General features: G+C 40.3%; 1 protein-coding gene across 2 annotated transcripts in view; it reads right to left on the bottom strand.

Moving 5' to 3' along the window:
* The window catches only part of PDCD6IP (programmed cell death 6 interacting protein), a 58,244-nt gene that overhangs the window by 32,555 nt on the left and 6,456 nt on the right, over positions 1 to 19,233 (bottom strand). For both annotated transcript variants that reach the window (XM_019508960.1, XM_019508961.1), the window contains exons 2-5: positions 10,437 to 10,491; positions 7,917 to 7,986; positions 6,419 to 6,546; positions 3,398 to 3,551 (exon numbers count right to left, since the gene is read on the bottom strand). In XM_019508960.1, the coding sequence (XP_019364505.1) occupies positions 3,398 to 3,551; positions 6,419 to 6,546; positions 7,917 to 7,986; positions 10,437 to 10,491 (407 nt within the window). The remainder of the gene's footprint in view (positions 1 to 3,397; positions 3,552 to 6,418; positions 6,547 to 7,916; positions 7,987 to 10,436; positions 10,492 to 19,233) is intronic.

Genomic DNA, 19,233 nt, shown 5'->3' with positions numbered 1-19,233 from the left:
CAGCACACTTATAAGATGGGAAACTCCCTTCTTGAGAGTACGGAGGCAGAAAGGGATCTTGGAGTCATTACTGACTCCAAGATGAACATGGGCCGACAATGCGAGGTCACGGTTGGCAGGGCTAACCGGACCTTGTCGTGCATCCACAGGTGCATCTCTAGCAGGGACAAGGAAGTGATCCTCCCCCTCTATGCAACACTGGTCAGGCCACAGCTGGAGTACTGTGTCCAGTTCTGTGCACCCCACTTCAGGAGGGATGTGGACAACATTGAGAGGGTCCAGAGGAGGGCCACCCGCATGATCTGGGGACAACAGGGCAGACCCTGCAATGAGAGACTGCGGGACCTGAACCTGTTCAGCCTTCACAAGAGACGGCTGAGGGGGGACCTGGTGACCATCTATAAACTCACTAGGGGGGACCAGAAGGGTTTGGGAGAGACCTTGTTTCCCCTAGCGCCCCCTGGCATAACAAGGAATAACGGCCACAAGTTGTTGGAGAGTAGTTTTAGATTAGACATCCACAAGAACTACTTCACAGTTAGGGCAACTAGGATCTGGAACCAACTTCCAAGGGAAGTGGTGCTGGCTCCTACCCTGGGGGTCTTTAAGAGGAGTCTTGATGCCTACCTGGCTGGAAGCATTTAAGCCCAGTTTTTCTCCTGCCCAGGCAGGGGGTCAGACTTGAAGATCTACAAGGTCCCTTCTGACCCTACTTCTATGATTCTAACAGAGCTATTTCTAGCTAGCAAAGACCTGATCCATTACTGGTGTCTTTAGAGACAATTCATGCAGCTTCCAAGAAAAATATTACTATTAAGTTTGAAGTTCTCCTGAACTCAGCATAAGCTAACTGATTTTTCAGAAAGGAAGGAAGGATTTTCTGGAAAATCCTCTGGCAGGAAGGATTGTCTTGCCTGATAGCCTAAAAGCACCCAGATGAAATTGGGTGTTTGTATACCAAGAAATATTTTTTTCCTATTTATACCAAGCACACTAATCTCAAGAAAAAGAAGCGTGTAAGTTATGTTCAGGGGTCTTTCTACACATCACATTTATTTCACAATTTAACATGTTAATAACAGCATAAATGGCAAAAGTGTGATACGTGCATTCAATTTAAGGCACCATAAAACAGCAAACAAGCCATAAAAACATTCCACATATAACAGAAAATTATGACTGGTTTAAGACAGCTTAAACTAAACTTGGGAAATGTCCAGAGCTACCCCAGGGCTGGTGCTGACATCAGTTGAGCCCAAGGACTCAAGCCAGTGCCACAGCCAATAGTCAGATGATTGCCAGCCCCACCCCGGCACAGCCCTGGGTCATGCCAGGTTGCGGGCATCTGACTTTCAACATACCAGTGTGGGAAAAGCCCAGGATCAGGTGTGGCATGACAGCAGGAACAATTATTGGGACTGGGGATCTGATCCCATGGCTCCTTTAAGTAAACATGTGCCAGGAGCCCAGGACTTAATCTAAGGGAGTATCTTCTTGATTTAGATGTGCTGCCACAGACAGACACTAGCAGATTCTCAAGGGACAAGAGAAAAACCAAATGAAAGGACACCATCCTGAAGCATAGAAGAAAAGTTACTTGTGATGCAAAAGTCCAATAACAATACAGAAATATGCACATTAGAGAACCCCCCAGACATGCTGGATGGACATGGAAGAAAGCACATTTAACTAGAATCAACATGAAGAAACTGACCTTTCTGCTTAAGAGCTGGGTGTTCTCAGATACCTCACATCTTTTATATCACAGCATCTGGAAATTAATTCCTTCCTTCTAAATTCCTGTAGAACTTCAGCTATGGCCTCTACTTTCCAGAATAAGCAAACCTGTTTTTAGCAGACTGCCATGAGGGGATAAAGGGATGGTATCAAAGAGTATGGAAGTGCCTCTATGAATTGCTCCTAGGATCCTTTTTGCTGTGGTAATGGTACTCCAGTCACCATACAAGTGAGGAACACAAGAAGAGGTTCAATTTAAGGTTTGTCTGCAGTCTAGAAGTGGTTTGAAGATCACTTCTGTGGAGGCTAGACATAAAGCTGCAAATGCTAGCTAGTAGCAACGTATTTGTATGAAGTACTAAGGTAAGAGTGAACTACACGACTGTCTATATTTTTTAGATATGGGAGCTCTAAACCTTCTTCTTGAGGGCTTCATAAACTCCTACCAAACTTGCTGATAAAATAAACCTCATTGTCCTGAGAATTTCATTTGTGCACTGAAAGAAGTCACATTCCAATGACAGCTCTTCCACTTCTTGCTCCTGAGGAGTACAAATAATGCTAAATTGTCCAACAGTGAGAAATGATCAGGTAAGGATAATTTGCAATTAGTAGGAAGAAGAGAGAAGGCTGATGGTAAAGTATCAGAACAGTAGCAAATTATATCCTAATGACAAATGGAAGACTTAAGGATCTAAAGCCACACGTTTAATCTGTTCCATTGAGATGCCATTGCTGTTCTTGGTGCTGCTTCATCTGGACTTCCCTAAAGAATGTTATTAAAAGGGGGTGAGAGACTGTGGGTTGTGAGTGAGGGGCACCGGCATATCAGGGCAGCTCAGTGCCAGAAAGCAGTGGGGGAACAGCTGCAGCTGGACCTGTGCCCTGGTTGGCAAAGGTGGACAGGGGAGCACTGATTTTCCATGATAAAAAAACCAAAATCAAACACCAAAACATATAGGCATTTAGAATTTATGATGATGACTGAGGCACTGGTACGCTTCCAAACTGATTTAAAATTGTAAATATATCCATAAAACATTGTGTTAAACCAATACCTGTATGCATGCATACATACATACAGCATTTCATTTTATTTATGGAAAAACGTGGATTTGGGTTTTTTTAATCAGAGAATTCAGGAATTTGTTTGGTTTAACCAGAGAATTTGCTATCTTTAAACAGAGAAAAACCAGGATCTCTGGTAACCAGTACTGCTATTGCAGGGAAAAGGAGTGAATGAAGAAAGGAAAAGATTTAAAAATAAGTCAAAATATTGCATTCATGATTTTATCCTGTATATATACAATAATGCTGCTAAAGAATGTATTATACCAGCAGTAAAACTTTTAATACAAACATGAAATTAACATGGATCGGAATCAATTAAAGCTATTTTTAAGGAGCCATTTGTGTCACCCAACTAAGAAAGGACCATGGGAAAATGCAGGATGAAAAATACTTTAGAAAAAGTTTAAAATTACTTCTCTCTCATTATTATTATACTAATTGACTTTTGAAGGAAATAAAATAAAAACAAAAGTTTTGAGAGGGCTTTGCCTCTTCTTGACGATACGTTCCATTATTCAAATGAATAAAACATTTGTTAAAGTTATAAAGAGCATTCCAGCACATTTACTATAAATAAATAAAGTTATACCTCTGGTAGCTTTTAAGAAAAACACTTCTTGAGCTTGAGCCAACATAATAAGACTAAGGGTTCCAACTGTATCTGGAGAGATGTCAACTGTGGGCTCTCTGTTCAATGCAGATAAGACGGTGTCTTTAATGTGTTGGAAGGCACCACTAGCAAACTAAGCAAAAACAAAAAATACATTTTAAAAAGGAGATTTTTAAAAAGAAAAATATAGCCATCTATGTTTAAAAATAAGCACTTTTTTCCTTTTTAGTAGTAGCTGATGGTAATGGGGAGACCATCAATGACAACGTCTAGAATTTGGGCTTAGCGCTCTGTAAGTCTACCTGCAAGTTTACATTCAACCTGCACTGAGACAATTAACCAAAATGAGGTGAAAGACTCTAAACTAAAGCTATGAAGGAGAACACTATTTAAATATCAAAGAATTAGAGTGCTCCTCACGCTGAATGAAAAAGAGGGTTATTATGGTCAAAAAGCATGTTAATAATGTTGGCAGTGAACTATTACATATTAAATCTCAAACTGCAGGTCAAATTAGCCACTGGTTAGAGCACAGAAGTTTATCATGGGAATGAATTCTGCATTTTGTAGCCACTTAAGTATCATCTAAAACACCTGGCACTGGTCTGAATAAAAAAACATGGGTCTGGTACAGCAATGCAATGGAGAACTGAGATGTCTCAAGCTGAACAGGAAACAAGAACTAAAAAGTCAGAGGTTTTTTTAAACTATTACAGCAAGTCAGCCTGTGGGGGAGAGAAGGGGTGGGGGCAGCGGTGAGTGGGAGCCTGGCCAGGCCGGTAGGTGGGAGGACTGGAGCCCAGGCAGCTAGTCCACGGGGGCAGGAAATGTCCCACCACTGTACACAGCCCAGGGGTGCCCAGGGGTATGTGCCCCTCCCCCCACCCCGATTTGTGCAAGGGGTGGAGTTAACTGCTACTGTGCACTGGGCTTTGTGCCCTGAGCCTTGCTGCAGCTGCCCTGGGAGTAGAGAAACGCCATATGCATCCTGCCACCAGGCAGGCAGGGACCACAGGTCAGTCCAGTAGTGGGACGCATGTGGTTTCGCAGCACTCCCAGGGCAGCTGCAGCAAGGCTTGGGGTGCAAAGCCCAGTGTGCAGCGGCACCAGCCTCCGCCCCACGCACAGATCGGGGGGCACGTGCCCCTGGGCCTCCACCAGGGTGAGTACAGTAGCAAGAGCCCCCCGCATGTCCCTGGACAAGCCACCCAGGCTTCAATCCTCCCATCCCCTGGCCCTGCCAGGACCCCACTCACCTGGCGGAAGAAGGTGCAGCAGGGTGCGGAGGGGGATTGTCCCGCTCACCTGGCTGAGCCGAGCAGCGGGATGCATGTGGTGTCATTCTGCTTCTGGAGCAGCTGCAGCTCTGCATCTCAGTCTGGGGGTCTGAGCGCGTGCTCAGCCCCCCAGACCGAGACACTGTCAGAGGCTCCGCAATAGACAGGTTGGTGATTACTGATGTAATGTATACAATACCCAACTATACTAAGTGTGCCTGTAACATATCTTTTACGACAGATGTCTCTTAATTGAAAGATTAAGCATGCTTTCTACAAAACTGCAAAAGAGCTTTAAAGCCTAACATTAAAAAGTGTAATTTTCTATTGAAATTGTACGTTTGCCTATGTTGACTGCTCCTAGTATTTTATCCCCCTAACATTCAATCTTCAGAATGTATACAACATAAGCATGCCTCACACACACCAGAGGCAGCAGTGTGGTCAGGCAGATAGGTCAGTGGACCAGTTCCACAGACTTTGGATCTATTCCCAAATCACATACCTGCTGCATTAACCTGTGCAATTCAAACCAACCTGTGCATCTCATTCAGCTTCACTAGCCACCTTGAATATTTAGAATGCAAGATCTTTGGAGCAGGAATTATTATTCGTGTTTGTGTTCATAAGGGAACAGCATGAATGTAGTCCTGAAACATACCTATATCTTTCACCCATTCTGCAGTTTCAACCAGATTTGTCATCACCCTTGCCTTTCAGAAAAAATACAAATTTTAAGCTCCACTTAAGCTTTCCATTATTTCACCCTACAGGAGCCTCCAGTTCCCTCGTTACTCTCCTAACAATTCAATAGTTCACCGTGGCTGTGTCTGCACAAGATGCTTTACTGTGCAGTAGATCAGTCTACTGTGCAATAAAGCAGCACTGTCTACATGTGCAGGTACTTACTGCTGAGTAAATTAGTCTATGCAGGTAGTTTACTAATCTATGCAGCATGTGCAGGTAGTAAATTTACTGAGCAGTAAAGCCAAGTGCCATTACTTTCATGTGTAGATGTCTCCCGTGTTACCAAATATTCCAAATGTGGCTATGCTGGAAACAGCACAGCGTTTTTGTAGAAGATGTCCTTCACCATCCCACAGTGCCTTGTTTGACCAAAACAAGGCAACCAGGTGTCATCATCAACTGTTATAGCAGTGTCGGCCAAATCAGTATTTGGAAAGAATACCTGAGGTGTCCTGTGTATCAATAAATGCAAGCCCTCAAAAATAATATAGGCAACTGAATTTTGGATGATGGTGGGAACTTGGCACAACACCCAGATTTTAGCAGCTGAAAAATGTAACTGATCCAAACAAAAGCTTTTAAAAGGAATTACCAGAAACACAAGCCACAGTCCAACAATTTTAGACAAACAGACAAACTTATTTACAATGCTTGTCCAACCCATACAGATGACTTACAATATTTCTCAATCATGGTATTCCATCATTTTTTAAAGCAACAAGTATCAAGGAAGGACAGTTACTCAGCAGAGATCTCAGCACCAAAGAAAGCAACTCATGTCTACAGGTTAAAATAGCAGAGGATTATTTGGGATTCTGCATTTCCTCATTTAGCACTCCAGAATGCAATTGGAAGGCCATGGTTTTAATTTTTTCCATAATCGAAGAGTCATATATTTGTCTGCAGTGAGATTGCTTAATTTTAGTGAACAGCAGGTTCATGTATTTTACTCGTGTTTGTACTAAGACCTTCATACCTGATAATATTTAGCAGCAGCTTTCAGTCCTTCATCATTATCCAGATTCTGTTCTGCTGCAATTTGGCTAGCTAATGCTCCACAGTTGAACAGAACACAGGTCTTCTCGTATCCCAGACTTGCCAGGGCTGGAATCAAAACCCAGTTAACAAACCATAGTGAAATATACTAAAGTACTACACTCTCCTAGAGATAGTAAGGTTTACATTTATACAAGATGGTTATTGCCTATATTTGAAGACCACAGGTAGTCTCAAACAAGAGGCTAAAACAACAATTGTACTGAATTTCTGAAACACCAACCCCACTTTGATCTTATAGGCTAAAAGTAGTTCTCAAATTCAAGATTATCCAGGGGAAAGGGGATCTTAAAACATCCTTTAGTGCACCACTTTTCAAACCTTCATGAATTAGGATTGTCACTTTCTTGATACAAACACATGTCAGATAACACTGGTTCCACCACGTACTGTATAACACCTACTGAAAATGAGAATTCACGCAATAGATTATACAGATTTTCCTCGTGCTATCTTCTCTTTCATGCTTTAACCACTGAAATAACTGACAAAGTTGACATTTAGGGTACCATCATTACCAGAGGTAAAACCTACTAAAAATATATGGAGCAGTTCATGTCTTAGAGCTACTGTTTCAGGTTCCCTGCAAACTGAGGCAGATATCTACACAGCAGTAATGCAGGCTTTAAGCAGTTATAGTTGCAAAAAAACCTGAAAACATAAAGACCCATTGAAATGACAGCTACCACTTTGAAAAAGCGAGTTTTGTCCAAACTCCAATCCTCTGTATTCATTCTCAGCCCTAAGGGATAAACCTCACAATTTAGGAGACACTTACCCCCAAATAATCAAGGACTAGTACCTATGAATAACCCTAGAAAATTATAGATTTATAAATTTCTTTCTACAGAAAGGCAGCTTCATTATGCAGCTACACTTATGCAGTGGACCTGCATTTTATATTAATTCATAATTTTAGCAATACTTATCAAGCACCAACTATGCTGAAACAGTACGTGGCCAACCAGGGAAACAGACAGAAAATTTAGTTTAGGTTTAATTTACATAGTTTCTTTACAGTTACTTGTCATTATTCTCTCTCTCATCAACTTAATTTTCAAGTTTTCCAGCAACAAAAATTTTCCCTCACTCTACCGTAACACTCAGATGAAATCAATAGTGTTTAAAATTAAACACAAAAGGAGAAAAAAAAATGAGACCAGTAAGTTTCAGAAGTGGAAATGTGAAAAGCTTAAAACTAGTTAAGGCTTTGCAAATGTACCCTCATTTGTTAAAAGTTTATCTAAATTTCTTCTTAAACTACATAGGCCCCAGCAAACGCCCACTGAATAGAATAGTAAGACGCCCACTAATTTTACTAAGTCATATTAGGCTTATCATCATTAACAGTTTATGACTCTTCTTCAGAATTCAGTATTACAAGGATTAAGCATTTTATTTTTATTAAAGTTACCTACCAAGTTTGACAGATCCGCCAAAGAGTGACCCTTTATCAAAGGCATCTTTCCATGTAAAGGTGACACAGATCTGCAATTGAGGAAGGAAAAAAAACAGTTTAAGGTTATTATCTGCATCTCTATGCTGCCTTATTTTTAAACTATCTTCCATCATACACCTATACAGGTCTGGTATTAATATCTTCATTAATGATTAGGACAATGGGATCAAGTGCACACTTAGCGAATTTGCAGATGACACCAGGCTGAGTAGAGCTGCAGATACTCTGGAGAATGAGGTTAGGATCAAGAATGACTTGGATTGTGGAACATTTTTCTAGTCTATCAGATGAGATTCAACATAGATAAGTATGAAGTCCTGCACTAGGAACAGAATAACTGCATGCACTAATACAGACTGGGGAATAACCGGTTAGGCTGCAGTACTGCAGAAAAGTACCTGGGGGTTACAAGGGACCATAAACTGAATATGAGGCAACAGTGTGCTCATGTTGCAAACAAATGCCAACCTAGGAATCTTAAGAAAGCAAAAGAGCTCCTCATCTTCTGTGTCAAGTTACACTTACCACATTTCCTTTTTCCTCTCCTACCTTAAATGGAAGGGATTATGAACTTTGTTTTTGGGTAAGAAACTGTTAAAGTAAATTCAGATAGTTTCCAACATTTACAGATAACCACAATAAGTTTTACAAGCATAATCCTGAAGGTGCAGTTCCAGGCTAAGTTTTGGTGCAGCTATATACAGAGCTATGTTTTTTTCATTAAACTATCCTGACTTGAAGCACCAGAAGATCTTCCACTGACACCTCAACATCACTGAGCTATAGATTAAGCAAGTGTCCTCAAAGAAAAGCCTGAAGCTTTTTGCTTTGCATATTACTGCCCAAAAGAATAACCTTTAAAGAATATAGTGGTGGTGCTCTCTCCTACCTTGGGGGTCTTTAAGAGAGGCTGGATAGGCATCTGGCTGAGGTCATCTGACCCCAGCACTCCTTCCTGCCCAGGCAGGGGATCGGACTCAATGATCTGTTGAGGCCCCTTCTGACCCTAGCATCTATGAATCTATGGTGACCCTGCCCTTATCAGCACTGGTAGAACCAGCTATGATGGTGACCCAGTTTTCTTGCTCCTCCACAACACAGATAAAAAAGGGAACAGAGAATCTTATTATTTCAGGGAAGGACAACTGTGCACAGCATGCAACAGACTGGGAAGAAATCTGTAAACACAGTACACTCAACACAGTAGCAACCAGGGAGAGCAAGGGACTTACCCTGAAGTAAGCAGGTGGGCCCTCCCTTATACCATTTTCCGTAAAAAAAATAATTTGCACCATTTCTAAAGCGGAGGTTATGCTCCAGTTTTCCCTTTGAGTTAGAAGTTCTGCAAACGGAGGAACTATTTCCTGTGTCAGTATGTACACAGCAAATGGTATTTTTTTTTTAAGTGTAAAGGCAGAAATACATTTGCAAGATTTCAGTGGGTGAAGTTCACAAACTGCTGAGAATAAAATATTTTTTTCTCTGTCAAAAGTTCTAGAACCAATATATAAAGATATTCCACCAAAAAACTGTTTGTTTTCTTGAGGTCCCCTCTACATGTTACAGGTATTAAGCAATTAACTGGTTAAATGTGCAGTTACCTAGAAACCAGCTACATGTATAAAGTAGCTATCACACAATAAAAAACTCCAACCAGCTATAAAATTAGACCTCAAAGATGTGTACTAATTTTACAGCTGGCTGTTACTGAGCTTTAACCAGCCTGCATAGCAGGGTGTCCTCTGCAGCTAGGAGCCAGGTCAGCTGACCTCCAGCTCTGCAGTCCAAACCATGGGTGCACCCCATGGACCCCTGAGGCAGGAGGATTAAGATCCCCCTTCCCCAGGGGTGCATGAAACCCCTGGGGCAGAAGGATAGCTGTAGGGACAATCCCCCACCAACCCAGGGGAAGCATGGGGTGTGGGAGGAGGGGAAATTGTCCCTGGTGTGTGCGAGGCTCCTAGCTTCAGGAGCTTGCCTTTTGCCAGCACAGGGGAGCCCAGGATTGAGCTCCCCCTGCACCAGCAATAAAGCACAATGGGATCTAATGCACAATCCCACAATCGTGCTTCCTGCCATGCATGTGTAGAGGAGACCTAACAAACAGACTTTGTAAAACAGACTGTTGTTCTTAATAAATAGAAGGGCTACAGAATACTATAGCAAAGCAAGTGCTGTTGTTTCTAATGGACTAGACCACGGTGACCTTTAAGCAACTTGCAACTTTTCCAAGTTTGCATTCTGACTTCTACAAAATGAGAGCAGTAGATTAACAAAGGCTGTATACCCATAGTCTCATATAGGCAGTAAACAGAAATTAGGAAAATGAAGCTCAAAGATTTAAATGTCTAGCTTCAAAAAAGCACTGTTAGATGGATTAGATATAGATCTAAATTTAAGAAAAAAATCCCGGGTCCCACAACTTTCACCATCCTAATCAATAATACTTGTGAAATCAATTCAACATATTATACCTTACCTGATTTTCAGAAAATGGAAACTTTGGCTCTATGGAACACAGCTGATCATAGTACCTAAAGCAAAGAAAAAGAAACAGCTATGAGGTAAAACAGATTTAGAGTTCTGTCAGCTTTGCTCATACTGATGGAGGGCACAGGAGGGGGCAAAGGGTAAAAGGAAGGTTTCCCCCACATATATCCCAAGACTCACTGATAATGCTGAAAAATTCCTCCAGAGATCTGGGTAACCTACTATATACCTCGACTGCAGGGGACCACAGCAGTATGTGATGCTCACAGTGGGGTCCTGCCTATGTGCACCCAAATCTATTAACATAGAGGTTGGAGGAGAAATAGTGCTAAGTGAGGTTGAACCATCCCATTAACCAAACAATGAGACTAAGAGAGAACTGGAAGCAAATACAAACAGCCATGGAGAAATAAATTCTCTCTGAGCATTTATAATCAAAATGTTAGCAAACAGTCATTTAACCAACACATCTACCACAATGGCAGCTCAAAAAAAAAAAAAAAAACAGCTCATCTCCACTCAAATTTCTTTTTACTTATAATCTGTCTTTACACCAAAAGAGGCAGACCATTGTCAAACAAATGTCATTCAGTTTGTTTCCCTTCAAACTTCATGAACACTACTTAAAGCAAGTCACTACAAAGCTTGAAATAAAGCAGATTAAAATTTTAGAAACCTATATTTGTATAAATTGTTCTATCCAACTTACAAGCATTTAAGTCTTTTTGAGTCTATTGTAAAAGTTTGCACTTCTGTAGCAGGTAATTATCCCATAGGTGGCTTTCCAAAGATCTATTTAAATAAGACAGTTAGGAAAAGAGACCCACAAATTTTGGAGTTAGGTAGGCAACACTGAACAAAAATGAGAGACAAACAGGGTATAACTTCAGAAGCTTAGGGTACAGCAGTCAAAAAACTTGAGGAATTTCAATCTACATAAATATAGCCAAAAAGTGGAACACAACTCTGTGCAAGGTCATACTGGCATATAATCCCTGACTGCCATTTTATACAGGGTTTAACACTATTCCAGCAGCTTTTGCAGATTAATAGTCAGAGAATAAATTATGCAGGAACCCCAATAGCAGAAAGTCAAAATAAAATTCTACATCAGTCAAGAATAAAGTGAAAGTTATGGGGAATTACTGAAAGCAGAAATTTTAAATGTCTGCTTAAAACTATGAATTGGTACACTACCTGATTTTTACCCTCTGTACTTTAATTCTAAACACCTCTTCTGCAAAAGAGCTGTTACTCATTCACACTTCAACCATAATTCTACTGAGTTTTCTAATCTCACTCAAATCAAAGCTGTTTTTCAATGCAACTAAAAATATATATAAAAAACTTTTCTTTACTCAAAATCTGACCATCTATTCTTGCAACACTTCCAAAGAAGCTCCTCTATAGATTAGTAAAGATTAAAGAAAACCACTCTACCCAATAGACTCCGTGCTCAGTCTAGAAGGTCCCATTAAGCATCCTGTGATGCTTAGTTTCAGTTTTCAAACTGTGGATTTGTGTCTTGAGAGACAACATCCTTGTTAACACCAGTAAATAGAGATGAGAGACAACAGACCTGATTACCCACCCATCAGTCCTATCGTCTCTCTACAAGTTTGTGTACCCAGACTGCAAAGTTTCAAGAAGATAAATTATGATAGGATTGTTGGGGATGGAGTAGATATGGACAAGGAGGAAGAATCTGAAGATAAATGCAAGGCGCCTGGGGAAGTAGAAACAAAAGAGAAACGTTTTGAGCAGAATATTCCAGAAGCCTTAAGGGATATGTTCCTGAGTATAGCCTCTCCACTGATTTGAGATGTAGTGACGGAATAGTATGGTAGAAGGAAACACCTATCATGGTTTCCCTTACTGGCCCTTGCAGGCTTACTAGGCCATAAAAGAGACCCTGTTTGGGAATATTTTAATGAAGTTCCTCTACCTGTGGGCACGACAGGCATCGTGCAAAATGCCAACAGTGTAACAAAGAAATGCAAGGCCTTGCCCAAATGAAACATCATCATGAGAAGTGCTCTCTCTCAGGAGGAGGAAGCTGCTTTGAAGATGATGAATGTAACATGTCTGAACATGCAGGATCTCCAGGTTATTAAATTTTCTCATTTCATACTTCTTCCTTAAGGACTGCCTGTCTTTCCTGTCCATATCTTTTGGGTGGACTTCTGAACTAGCTGAATTCTCATTAAAATGTTTGAGCAAAACTATACTTGTTGCTTTATGGAACTATCATATTTTTAATGCAGTTGTGATATCAAATAATGGCTGAAATAAGTAGATCTTCCTTTTACAATTTCACTTCTAAAGTAGTGCTGAGTGCAATATGTAATACTAAATGAGCAGTACTACAGTCAATACATCGACTTCTTTTCTTCAAGAAGATCCATCCTCAACATATAGAATTCTGACTATCCATTTTCAACATTATCATGACTGTCTACAGTTTCAGAGTTATCTGCTAATGATAACACAGTTCCAGTCAAATGTATGTCACATAGTACATCACTTGTAGTAAAAAGGGGAAAAAAAAATCTCAATTATCCAGAAACAACCATAGATACATGTTTGTAATAAGAACCAACAGATTACAGCAAGAGGTAATTGATGAAAAAAAATTCTCAGTTTGTTTATGCAACAAACTCTCCTTTCCCTATGGTTGAGAACACACACTTCATTGATATGGTTCAGTCATTATGACCAGAATACAGTCCACCTGAGAGAGCAGATATAGCAGGCAAATTACTGGATAAAGTGTATGACAAAGTAATTGAACAGTGTGCAAAAAGCCTCAAGGGAAAAACTGTTAACTTGAATCTTGATGGGTAGAGCAATGTCCACAACGATCCAGTAATATGTGCTTGTGTGAAAACACAAGAAAGGATTTCTTGTGTTTACAGAAACTATTGATACATCAGGAAATGCACACATGGCAGAATACTTACAAGAAATAGCAGTAAAAGTTATAATAGGTTGTGAAAAAAAATTAAAATGTCTAGTATGCAGCTTTGTCACAGACAGATGAGAAGAAATCTAAGTAAAGAGCGTCCCAAGCTAATAACATACGGCTGCAGAGCTCATCTGAAGCACCTCTTAGCCAAACACTTCAATGCTCCAGAAATAAAGGCTAATGTTGTTGAAACTGCAAAATACTTCCATAACAACCACTTTGCCACAGCTGCTCTGAAGAAAGCAGGAGGAACCAAACTAACTCTCCCACAAGACATGCAACAGCACTCAGCAGTGGACTGTTTTGAGCAATATATTATGAGAACTGGCCTAATCTGATGCTAATTATGAACAAAACTGACAAAATAGGTGGAACTGTCATAGCCAAAGTTCTCAACAGTGGGCTAAAGAGAAATGTAAAAGTATGCTGACTATCCTGCAGCCTATTTCTCTAGCCTTGAACAAAGTGCAGGGAAATCACTGTTTCACTGCTGATGCTGTTGAAATCTGGAAAGAACTGAGTGAGACCTTGAAGTGAGAAGTATGCAGTGACTGAGTTTTAAATTACAGGTATTAAAAAAAACAAATGGATCAAGCACTATCTCCAGCTCATTGTCTTGCCAATATTCTCAATACTCAGTACCAGAGTCAATCCTTAACTGCTGAAGAGGAGCTGGCTATGACATGGGCATCCAGCAATCATCCCTCCATAATATCTATTGTAGTTGATTTCAAGGCTAAGGGGGAACCTTTCAAGAAATACGTGTTTGCTGATGAAGTTTTAAAGGAAGTCACACCAGTGAACTGGTGGAAGTCACTTAAGCACCTGGATCCAGAGACTATTGAAGTGATAATCTAGCTGTTAGCAGCCGTAAATTCTTCTGCAGGTGTAGAAAGAATATTTTCTCCCTTTGGACTAATTCATTCTAAATCAAGAAATTGCTTGGGAACTGAAAAAGCAGGAAAGCTTGTCTTTCTTTGCCAGTCTATGAATAAAATGGAAGAGCCAGGTGAAGACTGAGTTTGCTGCATAAACCAGTATTTTAAATTTCTCATGTTGACCTGGATGAAATAATCTATTTAATTTTTCTTAAAAAACACATTTCACATTTATAATTAAAAGAGTTAAAATTCAAAAAACACATAGGCTTGTTTTGTTAAAATAATTATACATGTTGGTTGTTGAAGAAAAATACCCCAAATGCTTGTTGTTTTAGTTAAATAAAACAATGTGAATATCTGTTGTTTTTAGTAGCAGTTATTGTCATCTTCCTAATACAGTGTGGCAAAAAATATCCCCCAAATATTCATAATTAATCTAGTGAACTGGAAATAGTTCACTTCCCAAAGCGTTCACAACTATCTACTTCAATTAGCTTTGGTAAATAAAATAACCAAATCATAGTTCAGTTTTCTGAGGTAGCTGCAAAATTAATCTGAAAAAATATCAAAATAAATCACTGCCTTAAAATGTATAGCGTGTACCTTTCAAAAACTAAAACCTACCTCTACCTCCAAGTTGTAAATATGTACTAATGTTATATCGAACAACAAGAATGCACTTTTGATAGAAAATAATGATTAAAATTGAGGCTTCCTGCCTTAAATCATGATTTAAATTGATTTGATTTAAATCAAATCCACTCTGGGACCAAAACCTGCAAGTCTGAAACTTCAGGAAAAAAAGGAAGGGAATTTCAGTTCTAAAATGTAATTTTTTTTTAAACCACACCCAAATATTTGCAATTCAGTTATTTCTAGAGAAACCTTTCTACCCTAACTACAGATTTAGACCGATGCCTCAATCCTGGTCTTCCAGTAAGATCAGGGGAATCAGGAGCTAGCAATTTTAAATATTAAAAACACAAGTAGGTTATGTGTGTTCACATGTATGTACACACTGCATTTTACAGAAAGCTCAAGACTTTTTTCCCCCTAATCTAAATAAACAAAGAATTGAAATGTCTTTTGAAGTTACAGTTATATGCCACATTCCATAAAGCCCAGCAGCAGGACAGCATTGACCTGGTGGAATTTGTGGGAAAGTTTCTGCACACTGCTTATCTATCTTATGCCCCATTGCCAACAATGCTGAAAAGTTAAAACAGTAATGCCATTTTTATAAACTACACAAAGCTTAGAAGTAGGCAGAAATGCTATTCAGTGAAGTCACGTTAATCATAATTTCTTCTAAAAGAATTAAATACATCAAAACACCCTCCAATGGAAGTTCTCGCTTAAATGCTCTAACATCAGTGAACCATATGTTTTCATGAGCTGTTCTGACCACCATTTTTCCACATAATGGACTTTCCAACTAATTAATTTCTTCCCTGAAATGACTACAAGTTAGTAAAGGTTTAAGAGTACAACCTGCAGCATGCATTTTCTTTTGAGAAGCTTTTAATACAACAGGAAATGCTAGACAGCTGGTAATGTGATTAAATGGGATTAAGTTTTCCCTTCTTCCATTGACACAGTCTACAGAATTTAATCAGACATTATAGCCTCTAAAACAGGAGCGGGCAATTATTTCGGGCAGAGGGCCACTTACTGAGTTTTGGCAAGCCATTGAGAGCCAAATGACAGGCAGCCATGGGCAGATAAATACACATTTTCTAAATTTTTTAGGGGCCCTGCAGGCCGGGTAGAACGGCCTGGTGGGCCGTATCTGGCCCACAGGCCACATTTTGCCCATCCCTGCTCTAAAAAATGAGAGGGGTACTTAGCTGTATGCTAGCCTGAAGTCAGGCAAAAGGCAAGGTAGATTTGCACCTTATCAACTAACTAAATCAGAAGGTTTGCTTCATTAGATGCTGTGAAGGGTCTGCAAGAAGAGCTTCTAAATAGAAAGCAGTGAAGTCACTATTTAGAAATTCTGCTTCCTGCAGTCCGGTCATAGCATCTGATGAAGTAACCTGCTGCTTATGAAAGCTGATGCACCGGTGATTGAATAAGTCTCAAACACACCCATAAACATGTTTGCAAATTAATCATGCACTATGGCAATGCACATCACAAAAAACCTATAATAAAAATACTCAACTCTGCTTAAAATCCTCACTTACTTCATTTACAAACTAACTTTGGTAAAGCACATTTCAGGCACAGTAAGTATAGATTTAAACTTCACCACCTTATGACATAATACGGGGGGTGTCAAACTCATACAGCCCCATGGGCTAGACAAGTCACGCAAGGTGGCCAGTCCACAAGCCAGATTGGGCTGCTGACCACAAACCCCCACCTACCGAATCCAGTATCCACTGTATCCGCTTTCTGGGGAATGCATCTCATCAGCTAATCTGGGACATGCACCAAACTGGCACCCATTTGGAGTGGCCAAAATTACAGAGAAACAGGAATGGTAGGAATCTCCAGAAGCCACCTAGTGAAAATCCCCTGCCTCAAGCAGGGTCATCCCTATCCAAACCACAATATACAAATCCACTCTCTAGACCACGGGTGGGTAATTATTTCAGGCAGAGGGCCACTTACTGAGTTTTGGCAAGCCATTGAGGGCCGCATGACAGACAGCCAGGGGCAGATAAATATTAATTTTCTAAATTTTCTAGGGGTCCTGTGGGCCAGATAGAATGCATCTGGCCTGTGGGCCACATTTTGCCCACCCCTACTCTAGACTCTTGACCATACTACAGTGAATCCTGACCCTATACAAGACATAACAATTTAACCTGTCAGAGGTAAAGCAAGGGGACCACAGCAGTCAACGTCCTGCTGTTGTAACAGTTGTTAATATATGCTCAAGAGATCCAAGGACAAGGGCCAAGGGCCACACCTCCCCACTACAGAGAAAAGCAAAAACCTGCAAAGTCCGTGCCAGTCTCACCATGGGGTAAAATTCCTTTCCGACTCCAAATACAGCAATTGGCTTGACCCTGAGCAGAGGGGCAAGACCCTCTAGCCACAAGCCTTGGCTGCAGCCAAACCCCAATGCTTCCAAGACTATAAAAAAGAATCCTGACATATGTAGAGGTAAGGGGAATGGTGGGGAAATTCCCTCCCACCCCATGCAGCAACCAGCCAAGTGCAGAAGCAAAGAAATGGGCACCTCATGCAGCATAGTTCTGGATTGGCTGGGGCGGGCACCATGTGCAATGCTGTCCTGGACTAGCTGGAGCATGTAATGAATGCAGCATGCACCCCAGATGGACCAGGGCCTCTGCATCCCGGACCCTGCACACAGGGGTAGTCTGGCACGCACCATGAGTCAGCTATGAAACTGAGGGGCAGCACTGGGAGTCAAATCAGAGTACTCTGCAAGCCATATCTGGCCTGCAAGCCATGTGTTTGACACCCCTGACAAAAAACACAGTTAGTAATTGAAGGCAAAAATCTCTATTGATCAGCACAAATGCCCACCAGAAATAGTCCAAATATATTTAATATAGAATTTATTTAATAAGAAAGAAAAAGTTTGTGCTTTTCAGTCAAAATGTAGAAAAATTTCAATGAAAAAATTCAAAGCTCTATTACCCATAAACTCAGCTTTATGAACATGCACTTAAGCCAGCTACATAAACAATCCTTTACTTTCTGGTTTAACTACAAAAATGATTATCGTGAATAACTTTCTTCTTCAAAACATAAAACAAAGAACTGTCAAGAGTGGGACAATGTCATTATTTAATAATGAATCACTATTTTCAAAAGAATGAGACATCATTCTCACTAAAACACATTCTGAGCCAACACAACACCAGAACTCCTACAACATAGAGCAAAGAGAATTCTGAATTCATGACTGAAGTGTTTTATATCCCACTACTTCAACAAACCAGCTAACCAGCACGCTTAAACTACCACATCTGAACCGAGCAAGCAGGCAATTAAATAAGTCGTTAAGTAGGGAAACAACATTAAAAGCCATACAGTTTGATGCAGTAATTTATTTCTAGTCCCATGCCACACTTCATCACTTTTTGAGCTCGGAAGTTCCTCTGATCTCTGAAATTCCACAGCATACACTAATCTATCTTATCCTTCACAGTTCTGTCACTCATGTAGACTGCTTACACTACTTATTTAAGAAGCTTCCTAACATACAAAACAGGGCTTCTAAAGGTGTGTAAAGGTGACCATTAAATATGCTGGCATAACCATAGCTCAAACACAGTTATAAATATATTGCTTTCTTCACAAACAGTTTTCAGTCTAACTTCAGTAGGATTACTCATGGGCACAGAAATAGCCAATTAAATATTTGCAGAAAACATTTTAGAAATAGTTTCCTAAAGTTCATACTTTTGTTTTAAGAAACAAGACGCTCAGATCTTACAAAACTACTGCACATTTCAGATAGCAACCTGGAAATAGGTCAGTTCAGTATCAACGAACTTTATGCATAAGCCAGATAAGAAGTGTAGGGCACAAAGATGATTTGTTGAACAGGCGTGGGTTCAACGTTGAAAGAGTCTTGTTGTAAGCCACTTTGAAGAGTTTCTTGATTAACTCCTTAGTCATCTTCCTGTAATGATCTGGTAGCTTAAGTTGCTCTCCTAATTTTCAAAGCAACTTCCTGTTTAGAAGATCTAGGGGGAATTGAAACACAGGCCATTTGTCACATGAGAGCAAAAAAACGGGTAATATACTGAGGTTCTTCCCCTGATATAACAAAGACTGTAACTGATTACGGCCTCTCACCCAGTCGAGGAGGAATGCATGTGTCACAAAGCACAAGTGCTGGTAAGCATGATGTCACTTCCTAATCAGAGCTCACAGGACATGGGGAAACCTATAGTCAGTTCTGTGGGGATGACAAAAGCTGGGAGTGCTCCCGTGGGGGAAGGAGTGGGTTAGCT

This window comes from Gavialis gangeticus, unplaced genomic scaffold (genome assembly GCF_001723915.1).
Source record: "Gavialis gangeticus isolate Ggan-Ray unplaced genomic scaffold, GavGan_comp1, whole genome shotgun sequence".
Lineage (NCBI taxonomy): Eukaryota > Metazoa > Chordata > Crocodylia > Gavialidae > Gavialis > Gavialis gangeticus.
Note: the sequence above shows the minus strand (reverse complement) of the source record. Positions and strands in the feature narration are given on the sequence as shown.